Below are 19,359 nucleotides of genomic sequence, written 5' to 3'. Positions count from 1 at the left end.
TTCAGAAAAAAAAATGGTATTACTCATGGAATTAAAATAATGAAAATTAAATCATAATTAATAAAATAACTATTCAATAAAATGTTCTTACCTAATTGCATTTTGATTTGGTCTTCTGGCATGCGTTGCCGTCTACCCAATACTAGAACAACATTCTTTCGGTTTAGGATGTCTGCACAAGAACATAAACATGTATGACATTAATTCTGAGTTAAAACAATTGTAGCTCAATTTAAAACCCACTAAAGCCCTTTAAACTGTATATCAAACTGTATTCCTTGTGAAAAAGAAGTACACTTTAGCATAGTTTAAAAAGAGCACTTATTAAAGACAAAAATCCTTTAAAAGAATGTATTTAAGTGTGAAATGAACTGACACTTAATTGCTTGTCAATTGCGATTAAATTCAAATGTATTATAGTTTAAATTTATATTAAGTGCTTGAGATCTGAACTGTAGTGTCCTTTATTGACCAACATCAGCAGGACTTATGTGCATTTGTATGTAATTATTTCATAATGACTTCTATTGCCTTTGAAAGTGGACTCTCTTTTAAGTACACTTTAGTGGCCTTTTATTTCATTAATATTATACCTGCAAGTACAGCTTTTTTTTTTTTTTTGATATAATATTTTGGGAAAAATTAAATACAAAATATTTGAAGTACATCACAAGTGCACTTCTTTTTCACAAGGGACGCAAAATTCTTTACCAACTAGTGACACTTTCTAAGTAACTGGCGAGACAGGAACAGAAGCTGTACCTAGCATCACCGAGCCCATGCAGCGGATAGAGTCGCAGTGAGGGCTGAAGGAATGCAGTAGCTGACAGCTGGAGACTTCCAACAACAGCATGTGTCCTGTTTTAGTCCCAATCCACAGAGTACCACTGTGCTGGACCAACAGAGCTTTGACAATCGCCAAAGATGGCTCCTTTTGACTAGACTGGTCCTCATCCTGGGCTTTGGGCTTTTTGGTGGAACTTAATCTGTTGTGGACATATAATTTGTAAGTTAGGAAGTTAAGTTAAACCTACTTTTAACATCTGTCTCAGGTGATCTGTTCACAAGGGGTCAACCGAGTCATGTTGCTGTTACAAAAGTAAAAAACGTTGGGAAAGTGTTGCTTCAAAACATACATGAACATTTTCATACATTGACGTTTCATACAAAATGTTTATTGTCCTTTTAGTCACAAAATAACTGAACTGCAGATGTGCTTCACATGATCAGTGTCAGTGCATGCTGAAATAAAGGCAAATTATTGTATTGTAGTGCTATTCACTTGTGATCAGATCAGTTTAAATGGATAAACATCAGATGTAAAAGGAGTCAAACGTGTGCTAATGAGTTATATGATCGTGTGTGCCACTTCACCCGAGTAGTTGCATGCAGTCGATGAGGTTCACCATCCTCCCATTCTTCTTATCCCAGACCTCCACAGTGTGGCTTCCTGTTTTACTCACGTACACATGTTTGTCCACCGCTAACCGTGATATACAAGCATCACTGCTGACTCGACCCAGCTGCCTAAACAAACAGATCAACATCTTTAAGAACTGAACAACATCACCGGGGGAAAAAAAAAAATCCATGGAAGCGGCCGGTCGCTAAACTGACATGTGAAGCGACCAGAAACCACTGTGTGTTTTTAATGTCACATTTACGCAAATCCAATTTATCCATCCTAATTCTTACTAGACTAGACCTAAAAACTGAACCTAATGCTCATTGAGTTACACTGACAGGTGTAGTTGTGCTTGTTTCCAGAAGGTTCGGGGTATTTACCGGAGGAGCTGTTTGGGTTTGGTGTCTATGCTGCTATAGATGTTGTAATCCACTGTGAGCGAGATCACCCTGGTGCCACAGGCCGCCCACAGTGCTTTGCGCTCCTGAGGGTGATTGGAGGGGCCGATACACATCAGAGGAGTGTTTACATCACCAACCTGGAGGGTCTTCACTGGATCTCCATTCTTTACCTACAGTCATAAAACATCACATATATCAGGCGTCTGACAAAGCGCTGTTTAGGGGTTTCTTACACTCATCAACGCTGGATTTATTGGATAAAAAAAATAAATAAAAAAAAGTCATATTATGAAATACTATTACAATTAATAAACTTTTTTTTTTAAATATCTTTTATTCCTGTGATGGCAAACCTGAATTTTCAGCATCTCAAAATTTAATAACATCCATATATATTTTGTTAAAAAAAACAATGTGGGAGATTTGTTTTTCTGTATTTTGTTTTTTTATATTAAACAGTTTGAATCTACTTGACTACACTAACTGTTGGGTAGAAATTATTGTTCTTCTGAAAAATAAAAACAATCATCCTTTCAAATAATTTCATAACATACATTTTTACATGTACACTACTGTCTTAAAGAAGTCTCTTTTGGTAACTAAGGCTGCATTTATATTGATAAAAAATGCAGGGAAAACAGTGATATTTTGAACTAGTATTACAACTAAAATAACTTTATTATTAATATATTTTAAAATATAATTTATTCCTGTGATGGCAAACTGAATGTTCAGCAGCCATTACTCTAGTATTCGGTGTCACATGATCCTTCAAAAATCTGCAGAAATGTGCTGCTCAAGAAACGTATCTTATTATTATAAATGTTGAAAACAGTTGTGATGCTTAACATTTTTGTGGATTTAAAAAAATAATAATTAGGATTCTTGATAAAAAAACAAACATTTATTTGAAATATAAATCTTTTGTAATATTATTAATGTCTTTACTGCCACTTTTCATCAATTTAATGAATCCTAGCTAAACAATTATATTACAGAATTTATCATTGATTAACGAAGGCATTCTCAGATGGTTCTCCAGTAAAACTGTACAACTGTATTATACTATACAAATTGAAATGCTTAATTTTCATTATTTATCATTTTAATAATTAATACCTTCAAGACTGAATCTTCATAAATGACCAGTGTCCCATTTGCTGTCCCGACCAAAAGGTAATTCTTCAAGCATCTGAAAAATTGAAACATCATTCTCTCATCTTAAGGTACATCATCCAAGAAGTTATGCCACTTTTCACTCAGAAACTTAGATGTAATCACCTGTGCTGGTCAGTGTGAAAGTACAGTGACGTCACAGAGTCATTCACACTCTTCAGACAGTGCAGAACCTCTGCGTTTATAGTGTCCATGATGAAGAGTGAACCCGACTGTGTACCAGCGACTAACCAGTCATTGCATGACCCTGGAGCTCTGATGATCACCATGCAGAGGACAGGACTGCTGTCAATCTCCTAAAAGAGGGTGGGAACACTGTTAACTTGACTGTTAAATGGATTTACCACCCAAAAAATTTAATTATATTATCATGGTCTCCCCCTCATGTCATTCAAAACCAGTTTGACTTTCTTTAAAATGTGTTTTATGTAACTCAACAGTTTCAGTTCCCATTGGATTCCATTGTGTGGACAAAAAATACCATACAAAAGATGCAAAACCAAAACTGTTTGGTTACCAACATTCTTCAAAATATCTCCTCTTGTGTTCTGCAGAAGAAAGTCATACTGGTTTGAAACGACATGAGAGTGAGAAAATGATGACGGAATTTATTTTTGGGTGGACTATTGATAAGGATTGTGGGTGACATCTAACTTAAAATGATGATAATTATTACATGTACTGTAGAACACTAAAATGAGGATGATAGAATCATATTTGTTTAGATAAAATAGTATTTAGCAAGAAAACTTAGTGTGTATTTACAGTCTAATTCATGCCATTTGTCGGGTTAACAGTGTTTTAAAGCTCTTTAGTACCTGGTTTAAGCTCCCCCCTGTCTCCAGATCCAGTGATGTCACACAGCCCATTTTCTGGGTACTACTGCCGCCCCCAATCCACACACGTGCATTGTTCCCTCCGTTTGCCCCTCCACCTGCACTGGAGACAGTGAAACACTCGCCTGGCAAACTCATCAGAGTCAGCTCTCGCATCAGACAAAGCATCTCTGCAGAACTCAGACGATCTAACACCTAAAACATTCACAGAGACGCTGAATTACTCACATGTTTGCACTGAATTCACATTATAATGAGCAGAGAAGTGGTTCTTTCTCAGATGTAACCAGTTGCCTGACCTGAGTAGATGTAGGTCTGTCCTGAGGGTTTTCTCTCAAACATTCCCTCATCAAAGACTCAAACCCTGGCCACGGAGAACAGCCGTAATCTTTAACTGGATCTATTTCAGTGATTATAGAGAGTTATTCATATTATTATATATTAACAATCAAATTAAAATGTTATATTAATAATATTACATTACATTAGCATTCCCCCCACCCCTCAATCCCAGGAAGTGCTTTGTTCTCCCTCATTCTGTGAACTGATCATTAATTCCTCAAGTTTTGCCATGTGGGTGAAATGACAAAAACCCTGTTTACACCTGGTATTAAGATGCATTTTGGTCGATCGGATCACAAGTAGACAAGGGAGACACATTCCCGTTTTAATCCGTCTCTTTTTTTAACATTTAATTTAATATTCAACATCTGCCTGCCTTGACACTATTATACAAGAACTGAACTGAGCTTTTCTTACAACAAAAATTAAACATCACATAACTTACTTAAGCTGGACTGTGACACTATTTTCTTCTGGAAACAAACTTTGTTGCATTATTTTCCTGTTATCTCTGTAAAGCTGCTTTGAAACAATCTGTATTGTAAAAAGCACTATATAAATAAATGTGACTTGACTTGACTTTCAACCACTTCTGTCCTGATATCTTCGAGGGGAGGGTCTATGGGTGGGTAAATGTATGTTTTTTTTCAGATCTTTCGATCTAATGGACAAAATAAGCTTGTGCAAATTACATATGAACACACCCGGAGACGACGGAAAAAAGATAAGGAGAGCGTCAGCTTTAGTTTCTGCTCTGACAGCAGCAAGACCAGCCGAACGCTGTGAGTGTGTGTGTTAGAAATCAGGAATGGTGAGAGAACACTGTGCTTGGTACATTTTTCATCTTCAAACCAAACTTGGGCCTCCAAACTTTAAAAATCTCCAAATTTAAACTTTGTCAGCCGACCAAGTTTAAATCCTGTCTGGCTAGAGCTCTTCCCATAATGTTCACGCGTTAGGTCAGTAGGCGGAGAGCAGACGGTCTTATGTGGCTGTTTGAACACATTCGACCACATGAGCGTTTACACTACTATAACAATCCTGTTGAATGTGGCGACGTCCACTTGTGATCCGATCAACCAAAACACATCTTTATACCAGGTGTAAACAGGGCCAAAGAAATTACAGATTTTCACAGACTCTATACATCTATTATACAAAAAGTAAATCCTCTCCATATCTGTTCACAAAACTCTATACACATAATATGTGCATAACACAACAAGGTATGCACACTTGCCTATTAAGGTATACATGTTTTTTTGTTTTTTATACACAATTTTGACAAATTTTACATTACACAATCATGTTAAGACTTGTTGTGTTCAGCACAATGCCTAGGTTAATCGGGAATTGGCTTGAAAGTGAATTGTGTATAGGAAAAACCTTAAAGACACTGTTCTTATGGTGAACTTTAAACTAAACAAATAACCCTCACGCCAAAGGGCGTTTTTCAGTACTTTATGTTCAAGGCTGTTTAAATGGAATCCAGATCCTTTTTTCCCACGCAACGCGGCCCAGCACAATCAATGGAAGACGTCGCCTCTTAGTCTTTACACATTAGTGTGATTTGTTTCATCACGTGTCCAAGCGGAACGTAAAAATATATTTGATGATTTGGCTGCCACTTCACTTGAGCAGAGGTGCTACAGAGATCTGTCACGCCACATTAAAGAGCATCAAAACCATGTTTGTTGTTTAAATATAGTTATAAAATAGTCAGAATTTGAAAGCTGAGACTTTGTTTCATATCAAAAGTAACAGCACAAAGCTTATAGCAATTTATCGGATGGGAGGGGATCACACATCAAATGAAAACAGTATAGACTAAAAGATTCTTGGGATTTGAGAATAAATATCTATACATCAAAATGAGAATTGATTAAAACCGAGAGATTAATATCCAGCATGTTACCTGGTAGTTTTCCTTGCACAGCAACCTCATCAAACTCACTGGGAAACTTCATCCCATCAGATATCCGCTCGCCGTAGGTCAAAAGGTCGTACAGGAGCAGACCGAACGAAAATACATCTGCCTGGACATTATAGATGACATTACCTCGGGCGACCTCGGGAGCTCTAAAACCTGGAAGTGTTTAAGATCAACATTAGAATATATAAAAGTAAAAATCCTGTTTTTTTTTTATTATTATTACTGTTTCATAGAGTATTATGGGAAAGTAAGAGGGACCTGGTGTCCCTTCTGAGCTGCGGACGCCCATACTGCAGCAGTACTGTGCTATCCCATAGTCTGTGATTTTAGCGATGAACTCAGCGTCCGTCTTCAGGTTAAACAACAGAACGTTGTGTGGCTTCAGATCTCGGTAGATAATCATTGAAGAGTGCAAATATCTGTTTGGATACAAAACGCATCACAGATTCTGCCCTAAAGCTTACACTTGTTTTGCACCCTGAACATTTCTTTAAAGGTGACTACGTTTTTGCGTGTGGTGTAGATGGGGCACCCACCTGAGACCATCTGCCACATGCAGTGCTATCCTGTGCTGTAGTTTGCGGCTGAGACCGCCATTTTCACGCTCAAACAGCGAGTCCAGAGAGCCACATGGGGCGAGTTCCATCACGAGAATGTGCGGGTTACAACCGGCGGCCAAAAGCCCCACCAGACTGGGGTGACAAAGTCGGCCAAGTACTGCCAGTTCCTGGGGACAAACCATTTTCAAGAAAATACACCAACAATGTACTGATGCTGGTATTAGGACACAACTTGTCCCAACCAGGTGCAAGCTAAAACTTGCTTGGTTTCTTTTTCTATCACATATCTTACCTGTCGTACCAGCCGATGAACATAAAGTGCAGATGCATGTTTATTAAATATCTTCACAGCAACTTCTTCGTTCTTGTACACAGCTTTATATACAGACCCGAAACCGCCATCCCCTTCAGAAAAAAACAAAACTGTTAGTTTCTAATTGCATTACTTTCTTTCTTGACAATCACAATGAGTCCTACTGACATTACTTTTTGTGTCTCTGGCTATGGGTTCATTCATGTACTCACCCAACAGATACTCTTTAGAGAGCTCCATCTCCAGCTGCTCTGGATCCAGTATGGTGCTGGGAAGCTGGTCGCTCAGTACCAGGTCCGGTGAGATCTGAGAGATGGGCAGAGTACAGCTGGGGTCTTCTGGGTTCACCAGCAAACCATCTTACAGACAAGCAACCAGTCAGGACAGCACAGGTGGCATTTGCACCATTTTTATACAGCAGGTTATCAATAAAATAGTTGTGTTTCAGAATTTGAACAGAATGGACAGAGACCTGCACTGATGTTAGAGAGTAGATCTTCCAGCAGCATCTTCTGGCAGTCTTGTCCATCGCTAAAGCTGTACAGAGCCCATTTCTTAAGCAGTGTCTCCCCAGCGCCATGGACGTCAGTGGCGAGAAGGCCTGGAAACCATTCCTCCAGCAGAGAGTCAATGTGATCCACCACCTGCCCAAACAACACACGACCTGCATAGGACAAAGACTTCAACATTGTTGTCATCATCATCGTCATCAACACCATCACATCATTACAACCATCACACTACTATAAAACCACCACATGTCATAATCACCACAATCATCCTATCAAATGCATCATTATCACCATAAACTGAGATTCTAATTATTAAACCAAAACCCCGTGCACGTAATAACCTTGAATACGTTCTAACACTTGATGGCTGCTCTGTCAAGTCTTTGTCATCGGTTAGAAACTGGGTGTGCTCTTTGATACCAATCTTTCATTTGAAAACCATGTTTATAGCATCTGTAAAACAGCATTCTTCCATCTTAAAAATATATCTGAACTATGACATATGCTCCCAGTGTCAAATGCGGAACAATTAGTTAATGCGTTCATGACCTCAAGGCTAGATTATTGTAATGCTATTATGGGTGGTTGCCCTGCACGCTTAATAAACAAATTACAGCTGGTCCAAAACACAGAAGCTCGAGTTCTTACCAGAACCAGGAAGTATGACCATATTAGCCCGGTTCTGTCAACACTGCATTGGCTCTCTATTAAACATTGTATACATTTTAAAATCTTGCTAACTACTTACAAAGCACTAAATGGTCTAAACGAGCTCTTAACGCATTATAATCCTTTAAGTATATTGCAATCTCAAAATTCTGGCCAGTTGATAATACCTAGAATATCAAAATCGACTGCTGGCGGTAGATCCTTTTCCTATTTAGCACCTAAACTCTGGAACAGTCTTCCTAACATTGTCCTGGAAGCAGACACACTCTGTCAGTTTAAATATAGACCCTGTTTAATAAAAACACATCTCTTTAACCTGGCATAGAACATTATACATTTCTATTATTCAAATCATGTAAAATGATTATTAGGCTGCATAAATTAGGTCAGCTGGAACCGGGAACCCCTCCTATAACACCTGATGTACTCATTACATCATAAGAAGAATGGCATCTATGCTAATACTAGTCTCTCTGTTTATCCTGAGGTTTACCATAGTCAGCCGAATCTGGGCCGTGTCCAGATCAGATGAAGGACCTGCGCCTGGAACCGGCGACAACACAGCCCTGAAGTGTTAGCAGAGACCGTGTCAACTATCCCATAATTGCTTCTTTTGGATATAAATACTTGACCATATTTATAAAGGTGATTTGCTGTATGCACAATTTGCAAAGCAAGGATTTTGGACATTAGGGTTAGGGTTAGACCATCACTACCTTTTAGAATCACTTAAAAATGGTTAGAAAAGAATACCCCTAATGGGAAAGTAATTTCTGTCACTGCTCTGTTGGTGATAAATCATGGAATATATATGCAAAATTCAGAATTATAAAAGTATTAATTTGCCATTATTAATACCAATACACCATTATCAGCATCACCTACATCAGTACCCCACCATCAGTTAGTATATCACTACCATCAATTCACCATCACATCGTTATCACATCACCATTATGCCATCATCACCACCCCCTGACATCATCACTATAATCATTACCATCACACCATCATATCATTATCACTTTCATCAAAATCATAGCCATCATCATCATCACAAACATGATGCCTCATATCACCATCACGGTGGTGATAATGGTATCATTATCACCACCACCACCACCACATTCATCACATAATATCAACACCACCATCATCATCACCATGACATCATCATTACCATCATCATGTCCAATATACAATTATCACCATAACCACATCATTACCATCACTTTACCATCAGAACATCAACATCATTCACTATCACACCTTTACCACACTATCATCACCCCCACAACACCATCATCACCTCCATCAACATCATAACTATCATCACATTATTATCATGACTATCATTACTCATCATCATCACATCATCATCACTCCCACAACTACATCATCACCAACATTTACTATTACAGTTCATTATTTTCACCATGACATCAACACCTCTATTCTAGTCCCCACCATCATCACCATTACATTACTATTGTTAAATTATCCATTACCATTACTGTAGTGTTTAAAGTGGCCCAAACACTGTGATACAACCATGTCCCTCCCTTACCTTTGCGAGAGCAGGGCACAGTGATCTTGATGAAGCTAGCAGAGTTCTCTTCTAGAGACAAGGCCTCCACTAGACAGTAAGCTTCAGTAGACCAGCTCAGATAGATGCCCTTCCTCCAGTAGATCCGGTTTGGTCTTAATGCTTTCTCTGCAGAATACACACAGTTTACCACCTCACATCCTGTTCATTTTGGCAGACTTTTGAATCCCAATCACCTTACAATGCATTCATTTTATTATACATTACATTAGTATGTGTGTACCTTGGGAATCAAACCTATGACCTTGCCACGGCTAGCACAATGTTTGATTGTGAATCCTTTATACTGACTTCTAAAGTTTGTGTTGCTTTACCTCTGCCGTAGAGCAGGAAAGCAGAGACTTCCAAAAGACGGCTGATCTGTCTGGACCAGTATCCCATGGGGAAGTACGGCATCTCATAGAGCCGAATAATCACCTCTGAATTCTCACAGTGAGGGAGCTCAATCACCGGCCTGTGATCTGACAGTCTAGGCATATACCAATCACAAACAAATGACCACTATACAACACTTTTTATAAATGTAATAAAAAAAAAGTCCTATCGCTACCTGCTAGGTATAAGTAACTGGTCATCTCCAAATGGCAAGGCTATTTGAAACTTCTCCAAAAGTTTGAAGTACTGAGTCAGATGATTCTTGGGGAAACAGCGACTTTTGTCCAGAAACTTCTCTACAGTGGAGCGCTGCACCACTCCTCTAGTGCTGTCCCACTGATCAGTGCTCTTCAGTGTCAGCGTCTGTTCATCAACACAACAGATGAGACGTTACTGCTGTGAAAGTGTGAATTTGTCAAAAAGAGGAGTAAGATATGAGTGTATAACCTGTGAGATGACGTCACAAAGCCATTGTGGGTCAATGAAGTATAAATCTTTTAGCTGAAGCACTGGATCATCAAAGTGCAGCAGGACACCTGGAGACAAATACAGACAAGAGGGCCTATTTACTCCTGCAAGTGATCACAATTTAATACAGGTGTAAAACAATTTGAACAATCACTCAAGCTACATTTGGAAGTTGAAAAATCTAATTTGTAGTGTAAACACTAATCCGTCTTGATGCTTCTAGTGACCAGTGACCGAAAAAGTGTAACTAGTTAACTTCCGGCTTAAAAAAAATTTAATATAATTAATTTTCAAATTATGTAAAAATACATATTATACATAATATAATATATACATAATATACACAAATATTATGTAAAATACATATAAATTAAATTCCAGCAATTGGTAGTAAAAACACAGCTATATGTGAAGTGGCCCATTCACATATTTTTTAGCCATAAACAAACCTGTCATTTCTACAACTATGAAACTAAAAGCTACCGATCAACTTACAGATGGCAGAGCACTGAATAATATTACTACATAAAACAAAAAGGAGGACCAAATAATTTTACTCGCTATCCACGATATAAGCACGTTTTAGACCAGTGGTTCTCAACTCCAGTCCTCGGGACCTGCTGCTCTGCACATTTTGTATGTCTCTCTTATCTGACACACTCAAATCAGTTCATGGAGTCTCTCCTGATGAGCTGATGATCTGGTTCAGGTGTGTTAAATAAGGGAGACATACAAAATGTGCAGAGCAGCGGGTCCCGAGGACTGGAGTTGAGAACCACTGTTTTAGACCAAACAATATAAATACATCTAAGATACACAATTTCCATGACAAGTTACCATGATATCACCACCACAAAATATAATTAATTGTGTCTGCTTTACTATAAAACACACGTTCCTTGCAACCGCTTCCTTGCAACCGTCATTTAGACCCATTTACAATAACAGTATACAGTGAAATAATCGAATTAAGCTAACTATGATCAATTTTCTAGCACTTTAAACATGAAAAAAATAAATATATATATATATATATATATTAGTGGTGGGCCGTTATCGGCGTTAACGTGCTGCGTTAACGCGAGACTCTTATCGCGCGATAAAAAAAATATCGCCGTTAATCTATTCTCCAAGTTGGGTTGGGAGATGGCTCTATACTACACAAGCTATGATGACGCAATCTACCCGCGGCCGCGAGGTAAACCCGGCTGCAACGCATATTCGTCGTCATCTTAAGTAAACACGGCTGAAAGTGAAAGCTGGTGAAAAAGATCGGTGCAACATCCATTATTTGGACTTGGTTCGGGTTTAAGCCGTCAGACGAGCAGCAGCAAACTATATACAGAGTGTGTGGGGTAACAGTTCGGTAAGTTAACATACGACTAATCCGTTCGACCACCTCAAATTCAAAATGAAACATGATATCACTGAATACCAGCGCGCGCGTATTATTCCCATTCCAATATATCTTAGTGGTGTAGCACATAATCTCGATTTTAAGAATCGTTGTTGTGTTTCTTTTTAACTGAAAAGACATCAGTTAGACAATATTCTAATTTTAAATTTGGGGTTTCATAAGCTCCAAGCCATAATAAACATTAGACCTACTTAAGTCTCTGCAGCTAGTGTACTTAAATTTTATTTATCTGCAAAATTATGTTGTATACTTACAGTTTTGCACAATATATGTTCTCAAAACTACATACACCCTTTAAAAAAAAATACATTTAGCAGTTGTTTAGCATGGGTCTGTGTAATCTGTTCTGAAATGGTTTTATTATAATATACTGTATATCGTTATCGCAAGAGGCTGCAATGTATATCACAATATAGATTTTAGGCCATATCGCCCATCCCTAATTGATAGCCTATAGTAGTTGATAATAACATAGGCCTACCTAATGTTGCCTATGGACGGTAACAGTACAGTAGTAACCTTTTACAGTCTATGAGTAGAACAGCTTTCTCAAGCAGTTTGTGATGCATTTTGGAAACAGGAGATGAGCCCCTGGTCTAATGCGCCACCTGGCTTGAGAAACCCGTTCTCAAAGACTTACTTTTATAGTCATTATTTGGGTAGCACACATATTCTGAATGCCTTCGGCAGAATTCAAATGAGCCATTTTAATCTAGATTAATCTAGATTAATTTCAAAATTAATCTAGATTAATCTAGATTAAAAAAATTAATCTATGCCCACCTCTAATATATATATATATATATATATATATATATATATATATATATATATATATATATTTCATCATATGCAGAAAGTTCATCTGATTAACTCTGATTATGTGAAACAGAATGTCCTGAACTAAAATGTTGCTATAGTAATCTAATAATAGAAAGTCAGTGCACTTGGCAATTGTAGATGTAGATTTAATAGATATTCATGATTACAAAAATCCCTTTTCACATTCATCTTGACTGAGGGGGAAGGATAGTCATCGCCCCCTCATGCCACCCCCAACCCCTTGTGGTGCCTGCCCTGGAAACACCCAAATATTGGACATAAACAGCAGCAGGAAGATATCAGAAAGAGATTCAGGAGTGAAGCAACTCTCACCGGCCTCGCTGAGGAAGTGGATAGCGTGGGGTAACTCTCCCTCCTCTAGCTGCAGCTGTGTTTCCTGTATGATCTCCAGTAATCTGCTGTGCCTGAGCACCGGGAAATCAGCGGGCACATGTGACCTCTCCTGCAGAACTCTCCTCTCCAGCTCCACATAACAGTCTGGAATCAGCTGCCCCATTACCGGCTGACCCTGGATCTGCCAATAGCACAGACATGATTCATTAAATAAATACAATGTGGTTCCGGTGACGTCACGTGATGGCAGCTTGAAAGATCGGTTCTACAACAAAGTGATATAAATAAGCTTCAAAACACGAGAAAAAACAACTACTATTCGATGCTATTACTATATCCTATTGTCGTCGACATGGAAGATGGGGCTCAAGTACATAATACGCGAAAACAAAAGCAGAAATTACAATTAGGAGGATATCCAAAACACAGACTGAAAGAAGCTAAACGAATCGTGGGTTGGAGAAATCGCATAAACTTAAAAGCATATCAAATTTCTTTAACTTCAGACACAGTTAAAAGCCAGGGTAACAGACCAAGAATGCCATTCGTGATAAAACAATATCAGGATCTACTGGGTCGTATAACTTGGGGCCAAGAGCAAGTTATATGACCAAAGCAATTTGTTATTATGACAAATCAAGTTAAACGACCTATGATGGCAAATTGCTTTTGTTGAAGATATGCTGATGGGTGAACTTGAATTTGAAACATATGCTTCCCTTCATATTGAGAGCGCACACTGCTCTCCGGCTACCAGAAAAAGCTCAGCCGAGACCAATTGTGGTGAACTTAGTTATAGAATGATGGAGGAACTGTGTGGAGGAAGAAGGGATTTTTATGTTCCTGACATTATTAAAATACAAAAGGGGTATAACTAAAGCAAATAATCTGAAGGATTATTCAGAATCCTTCAGATCATCAAGTTCATCAAGATCATCAAGAATAATCAAGTTCCAAACCCCCTTTCTGGTCAAGATGTTGTTGTTTTTTCAGATGAGATCCAGTTAAACAACACAGTGGAAGAAGCAACGAAACATTTAGCTGAGAGGGAATTTCTGCACCCTGAACACTGATTCTACTGACCTAAAGAAAGTGTAGGTTTGTATATTTTTGCTTTGATTAGAGATGGGACTGAAAATTAGATGTGTGTGTATATATATATATTTATTTATTTATTTTCATTATTCAGTTTGGGACTTCTGCTTAAAAATTGACTCATTTTCAATAATAAATTTATGCTAGTTTTTTTCACCTTGTATGAGGTGTTTAATAACAAATGTCAGAATATAACTATCGACCTGACACATGAGCGCGAGATAATGGGGGCCATTCCCTTTGGGGAGGTCGAATTGTGTGTTCATAGGAAAAGATGTTATATAATTTTATGGTGATAACTTTTAACTTGAATGAAGTGCTCAATCCAGTTAAAAGAAGGTTTTCAATCCAGTTTTTGCCAAGTGGACTATTCTCCCCGTCTCCAGCGTCTTCCATTCCTCTGTGTCTCCCTCAAGATCTACTTTTGGACTCTCACTTACCTGCTCACCTCATCTCTGCCCCTTTATCGTTCAATAATCTCACTGTTCACCTGCCATCTTTCTCTCAGTGTCTGCTTACCGTAACACAAAGATGGTTGATATATTATGATGGCTCCCTAGAAAATTTTCTTCATGTAGTTCAGAATCATACTGGCTCTTTTATGTACACATTTTTTATTTAATGGCTATTAATCCGCAGGGTTTTACTATTTCTGGAGGAGACTTTAAGGAACAGTTATAAAAGTGCACAAAAAAAACTTGTATGGCTTCAGAAAAATGTATATATAGCAGACTATTTATATTGACTACTTTAATGATAACTTTATGGTGTTTTATTGGTTAATATCATTGATAATATTTGCAAATAAGTGCATGAAAAAACTGAATTTGTAAATCACCTTAAACTCAATGAGCTCTCTGTAGATGGCTTTGCGTAACTTGCTGATGGACTCGGACTCCTCACAGGCACATAGCATGTGGTTATCTTTGATCACTGGAAACCCGGGCTGAGACAGCAGCTCCTCTCGCAGCTTCAGAACACACTCCTGTAGGTGGCGCTCTTCACACACATCTGCATGAGTTCCAACCACAATCACAGGAGACTGTCCAGCTACAGCCTGAGAGAAACAGTTTTTTTTAATTTAAATATGCAAGTCATGTCATATTAAAACCTAAACCAAATGTTCCACAAAGACAGATCGGTCTGGTATTGTATTCATAGTAAAAACGTTATATTGACGGTCTGATGCTACCTAAGGAAAATCTACATTTTGAACAACATTTCCAAAATTGTTTACTTTGGTTGTACAAAATTCCTGCCTCAGTTGTAACATTTCTCAAAGTTTAAGTTAATCAAAATATTTATACTTACTGAATGTTTTGGTCACATTCATTTTTAAATTGTAGGTGTGCTTCCTACAGCATTTTTTAAATATTGAAACTATATAATTGCACAGCTCTATATAAAGTTGGATGTATATCTAACTTTATCCAAAAACATGCCATACTTAACTCGCGTAAAGCTGTATAACAAACCTCAACTGCCTGATTTATTTTAATTATCGCAAAACGTAACTAGACTATTGCCCAGCTCTTTATATAAAGTTGGATATACATCCAACATTATCTGTATAAATACAGTATACACACATTGAGCACTATATACTAGGGGTGTAACAGTACACAAAAATGACGGTTCGGTACGCACCCCGGGTTTGAAATCACGGTTCAGTACGTTTTGTTTTAAAAGTTACAATTAACAATAGAGCCCAACGTATTACATTCAATTGCTATTTATTTTTAGATCAACAAAATTGTATGCAAACGTGTAAAATGCACAAAACAAGACAGTTTACACACTAAATTCATTGTTGAAATATAATAATTTGTCATAAATTGTTTTCATGACATTTCATGACATATGCACCAATTCTACAATTTTCTATATGCCATAATCATTTATTAACAAACAAGCTTATTGTTTCTGCCTTAAATTATTACATTGTTTAAATTTATAAATTTTTAGCTAACTGTGATTTGTACAATTTTGAAATACATAACTAAGACAATTACCTCTGATAACAGTTCACTCTAAATTGTAATGTGTGCATTTTCTGTAAACACTTTACCAACTCCAGAACGGAGTTCATGCACAGACTTTGCAAGCACGGATTTCACAGGACGTTTCAGAGTGGTGTTCCCTTTCGAAAGGGAACTCGCACGGCATCGATTGGCGCTTTGGGGAACGCCAGGCGTGACAGGTGTCTGAAATCACTATCAAATCAGGGCAATCACATTGACCGGCGACAGCCACTGACTTCATTAACATGCAACCTGGAAGTATAAAAGGGCACCTTGCAAACATGACAATCACCTTTTCTTCTTCAGGGACTGTTCTGTCTGTAAGCGCTTGAAAATAAGTTAATTATGAAATGCACTGAGAAGGCTGAGTGCTTTCAGAAGTGTGCAGAGTACAAGTGTGCTCTCAGGTCCTGCTCGTGCTAAAAAAAAAAAGCAGAGCGGTGACATGCGTTATGGGGTTCCCAGATGGAGCTCTTAGTCTGGCAGAGAGTGCTCTTCCGGACAAACAGGAGATGGCTGATGAGGGTGGTGATAATCGGATAGATCCTGAATCTTCTCAGCCACCCTGCCCTGAGTATGCGGAACATGGTTGGTGTTATGGAACGTGCCACAGGCAGGCTGCAGCTGCCATGGTTGTGCATTGGGGGAGAAATCGCTTGCGATAAGAGCGTATTCTCCCCGGTCATAAACCACCAACTCAGGTCAGCCTTCCAATTCTTCCCGATCTCCATACTGAGATCGAGAGGACATGGAAGAACCCATATTCTGCCCGTATCCACCGACATCAGCGGGCTAGTCTCGCTGATGTTGAAGCAATAGGAGAGCGAACATCGACACTGAGAGCTCCAACCCTGCCAGTTTGAATGGCAGAGCATTCACGCCAGCGGGTCAGGCCGATAACCAGGCCGGTTGCAGGTATACCAGGCCGATCTGCTGGGGGATCTCGACCAGAGGGTGGGGCCCCTGAGGCAGTTACTGAACTGTGCCACGCCACGCCACAGATCTAGCTCTCCAGCCCACCAAACAGACTGCTGCCGCGATCGCCCGGTCGATGGCAGCGATAGTGGCCATGGAGAGACATCTGTGGTTGAACCTGGCCGACATTGGGGAGAAAGAGAAATGCTTTCTCCTCGATTCGCCGGTTTTGCCCCAGAGCTTTTCGGCGCCTCTATGGAGGCGGTGGTTGGAAAGTTCAGAGAGGGGAAGGCACGCTCAGCTGCATTTAGGACCATGTATACCGCTGAGATCCGTTTCCACGCTGAGACAGACGCGAGGGCCTAGCCCATCACGGTCCGAGAACCGTAGACAGGACCAGAGAGCCAGTGTCGGCAGAAGAGGCACGACTCCCGCAAGAAGAGGGATCTGAGGGAGGTGATCCAGCACAGACGCACACAGCATCAGTGATAGATCACCTCCCCTGAGGGGGTGATAGATCACCTCCCAACCTCCCCTCTCCTCTCTTCCCCGACTCCCCAGGCGCTTCTTACATCAGGCCTGAGGCTGGGCCCATGGTGAGAACAATGTTCTGATGGCCCGCCTCGGCTTTGTTAGTGAGAGTGCCTCTTTCAGGCATGTAAAGGTGGTAGTCCCTCATGTTCATAAATAACTGTCTGGTGAGTCTTCACTTCGCACGCAGCAGGTGAGCTGAGTTGGTCTTCTTTAAGAGTAATTTTTGTGTGCAACTAACACTAAAATGTATCCCTCTACAAACATTGTTCACTGTATAGAGTTATGGGGTCATGTCAATGTCATAAGCTAAGGTAAAATTTTCTGGTATTAGGGCCCTGAAGTTATCCTGTTAGGTGGCTAGAACGATAGAGAGAAGCACCAGTGGTATGGGCTTCTTTTGTCAGTATGTGATGGCTTCCCATATTGTCGTATGTAAGATAAAGGGAGGTGTGCCACTGCTCATTCTAGTTGTAAAACTATGTTTATAGCTTATGCTTCCTCTCATGTGAGAGCATTTGAGGCTTCCGCTCATTCACATGAAATATATTACCAGAGGAGAGTTAAGTGGCAGAACATCATTCTAGAAAGAAGAATGGGAATGTTTATGCTACTGCTTGTTTTGTTTTTTCTACACACACCTGTGTTAGCCCTCGGGCTATTAGCCACCTCTAGGTAGAGTAGTTGGTCTCTCTCAAAAAAAAAAAAAAACTTTTTTTGTTTTAGGGTATAGACTGACCCTGGAGCTTCAGATATTATGTCCGACCCACAGGACTGTCTGACATCTTTTGGTCCTGAGCACATCGCCCTAGACCTCTGTCTGGGTTTTCAGTAGGCAGCCCCTTGTATGAAAAAAATATAATTTTCTCGTAAGGCTGTGGCTCCTCAGGCAGATCTATGCTTACAGGCTGGCCCTCACCAGGGCAGCCTCTGTAGCTGGCCTAGGCTATGCTAGGGGTAGTGGAGGCGTTCTGCTAAAGCATTTCTGCCTCTGGCCCTTCACTTTGTGAATGTAGGTTTTCTGGGGCGAGAAGAGTAATGCAGCTTGGTGCAGAGGCATGATTTATAAAGACCCTGGGTTAGGCCTCAATAAGGCCTCCCCGGTTCAATGGGTCTTTCTTGAGCAGGGTTAGGTCGTCTTTCGCCTCACGAAGAGACTGGGAATTGTCTGCCCGACCCTGCCGTGCAGAACTAGCATATGGATTTGGGCTGCCAGAATAGGCTCCACTCACCTCGCTTAGCTACTGCTCGATCATCAGGTTGTAGGTGGTTGGCTTACAAGCAAGCCCCACTCCCCTAGGCTGGGCGCAGATAAAAGTTCTGTCACCTCTAGAGCCACTGGCGGGCCCGCACCCTGTTCAATCTCAGGTGAGGTGGTAGTATTCCCCTGTGATAAAGGGTAGGTCTGAGTACTTCACTTTCAATTCTGTATTATACTATCTTGCGCCATTCTGGCTCGGGTCGAGCTGAAAGTTCTAACCTTCATTTCTTTTTGGTTTTCGAAGTACGCTCCCGTAAAGACAGAGCATTGCCATGAGCTGACGCCCATGCGCACAGATGGTAGGCCCCTGACTCTGAGGCCTTCGTTGAGGCAGAGTGGTGTATGTT

General features: G+C 39.7%; 1 protein-coding gene across 1 annotated transcript in view; it reads right to left on the bottom strand.

Moving 5' to 3' along the window:
• lrrk2 (leucine-rich repeat kinase 2) overlaps nt 1–19,359 on the bottom strand; it is a 60,537-nt gene that overhangs the window by 4,918 nt on the left and 36,260 nt on the right. The window contains exons 31-50 of the mRNA XM_082160389.1: nt 15,123–15,341; nt 13,169–13,370; nt 10,576–10,664; nt 10,304–10,491; nt 10,068–10,222; nt 9,715–9,861; nt 7,439–7,630; nt 7,179–7,325; nt 6,946–7,058; nt 6,630–6,820; nt 6,352–6,512; nt 6,076–6,246; nt 4,118–4,218; nt 3,801–4,013; nt 3,088–3,278; nt 2,926–2,998; nt 1,786–1,976; nt 1,375–1,527; nt 763–986; nt 92–172 (exon numbers count right to left, since the gene is read on the bottom strand). Of these exons, the coding sequence (XP_082016515.1) occupies nt 92–172; nt 763–986; nt 1,375–1,527; nt 1,786–1,976; nt 2,926–2,998; nt 3,088–3,278; nt 3,801–4,013; nt 4,118–4,218; nt 6,076–6,246; nt 6,352–6,512; nt 6,630–6,820; nt 6,946–7,058; nt 7,179–7,325; nt 7,439–7,630; nt 9,715–9,861; nt 10,068–10,222; nt 10,304–10,491; nt 10,576–10,664; nt 13,169–13,370; nt 15,123–15,341 (3,202 nt within the window). The remainder of the gene's footprint in view (nt 1–91; nt 173–762; nt 987–1,374; nt 1,528–1,785; nt 1,977–2,925; nt 2,999–3,087; nt 3,279–3,800; nt 4,014–4,117; nt 4,219–6,075; nt 6,247–6,351; nt 6,513–6,629; nt 6,821–6,945; nt 7,059–7,178; nt 7,326–7,438; nt 7,631–9,714; nt 9,862–10,067; nt 10,223–10,303; nt 10,492–10,575; nt 10,665–13,168; nt 13,371–15,122; nt 15,342–19,359) is intronic.

Source organism: Leuciscus leuciscus, assembly GCF_965113295.1.
Source record: "Leuciscus leuciscus genome assembly, chromosome: 25".
NCBI classification, from domain to species: domain Eukaryota; kingdom Metazoa; phylum Chordata; class Actinopteri; order Cypriniformes; family Leuciscidae; genus Leuciscus; species Leuciscus leuciscus.
This window is presented reverse-complemented; position numbering and strand designations above follow the sequence as displayed.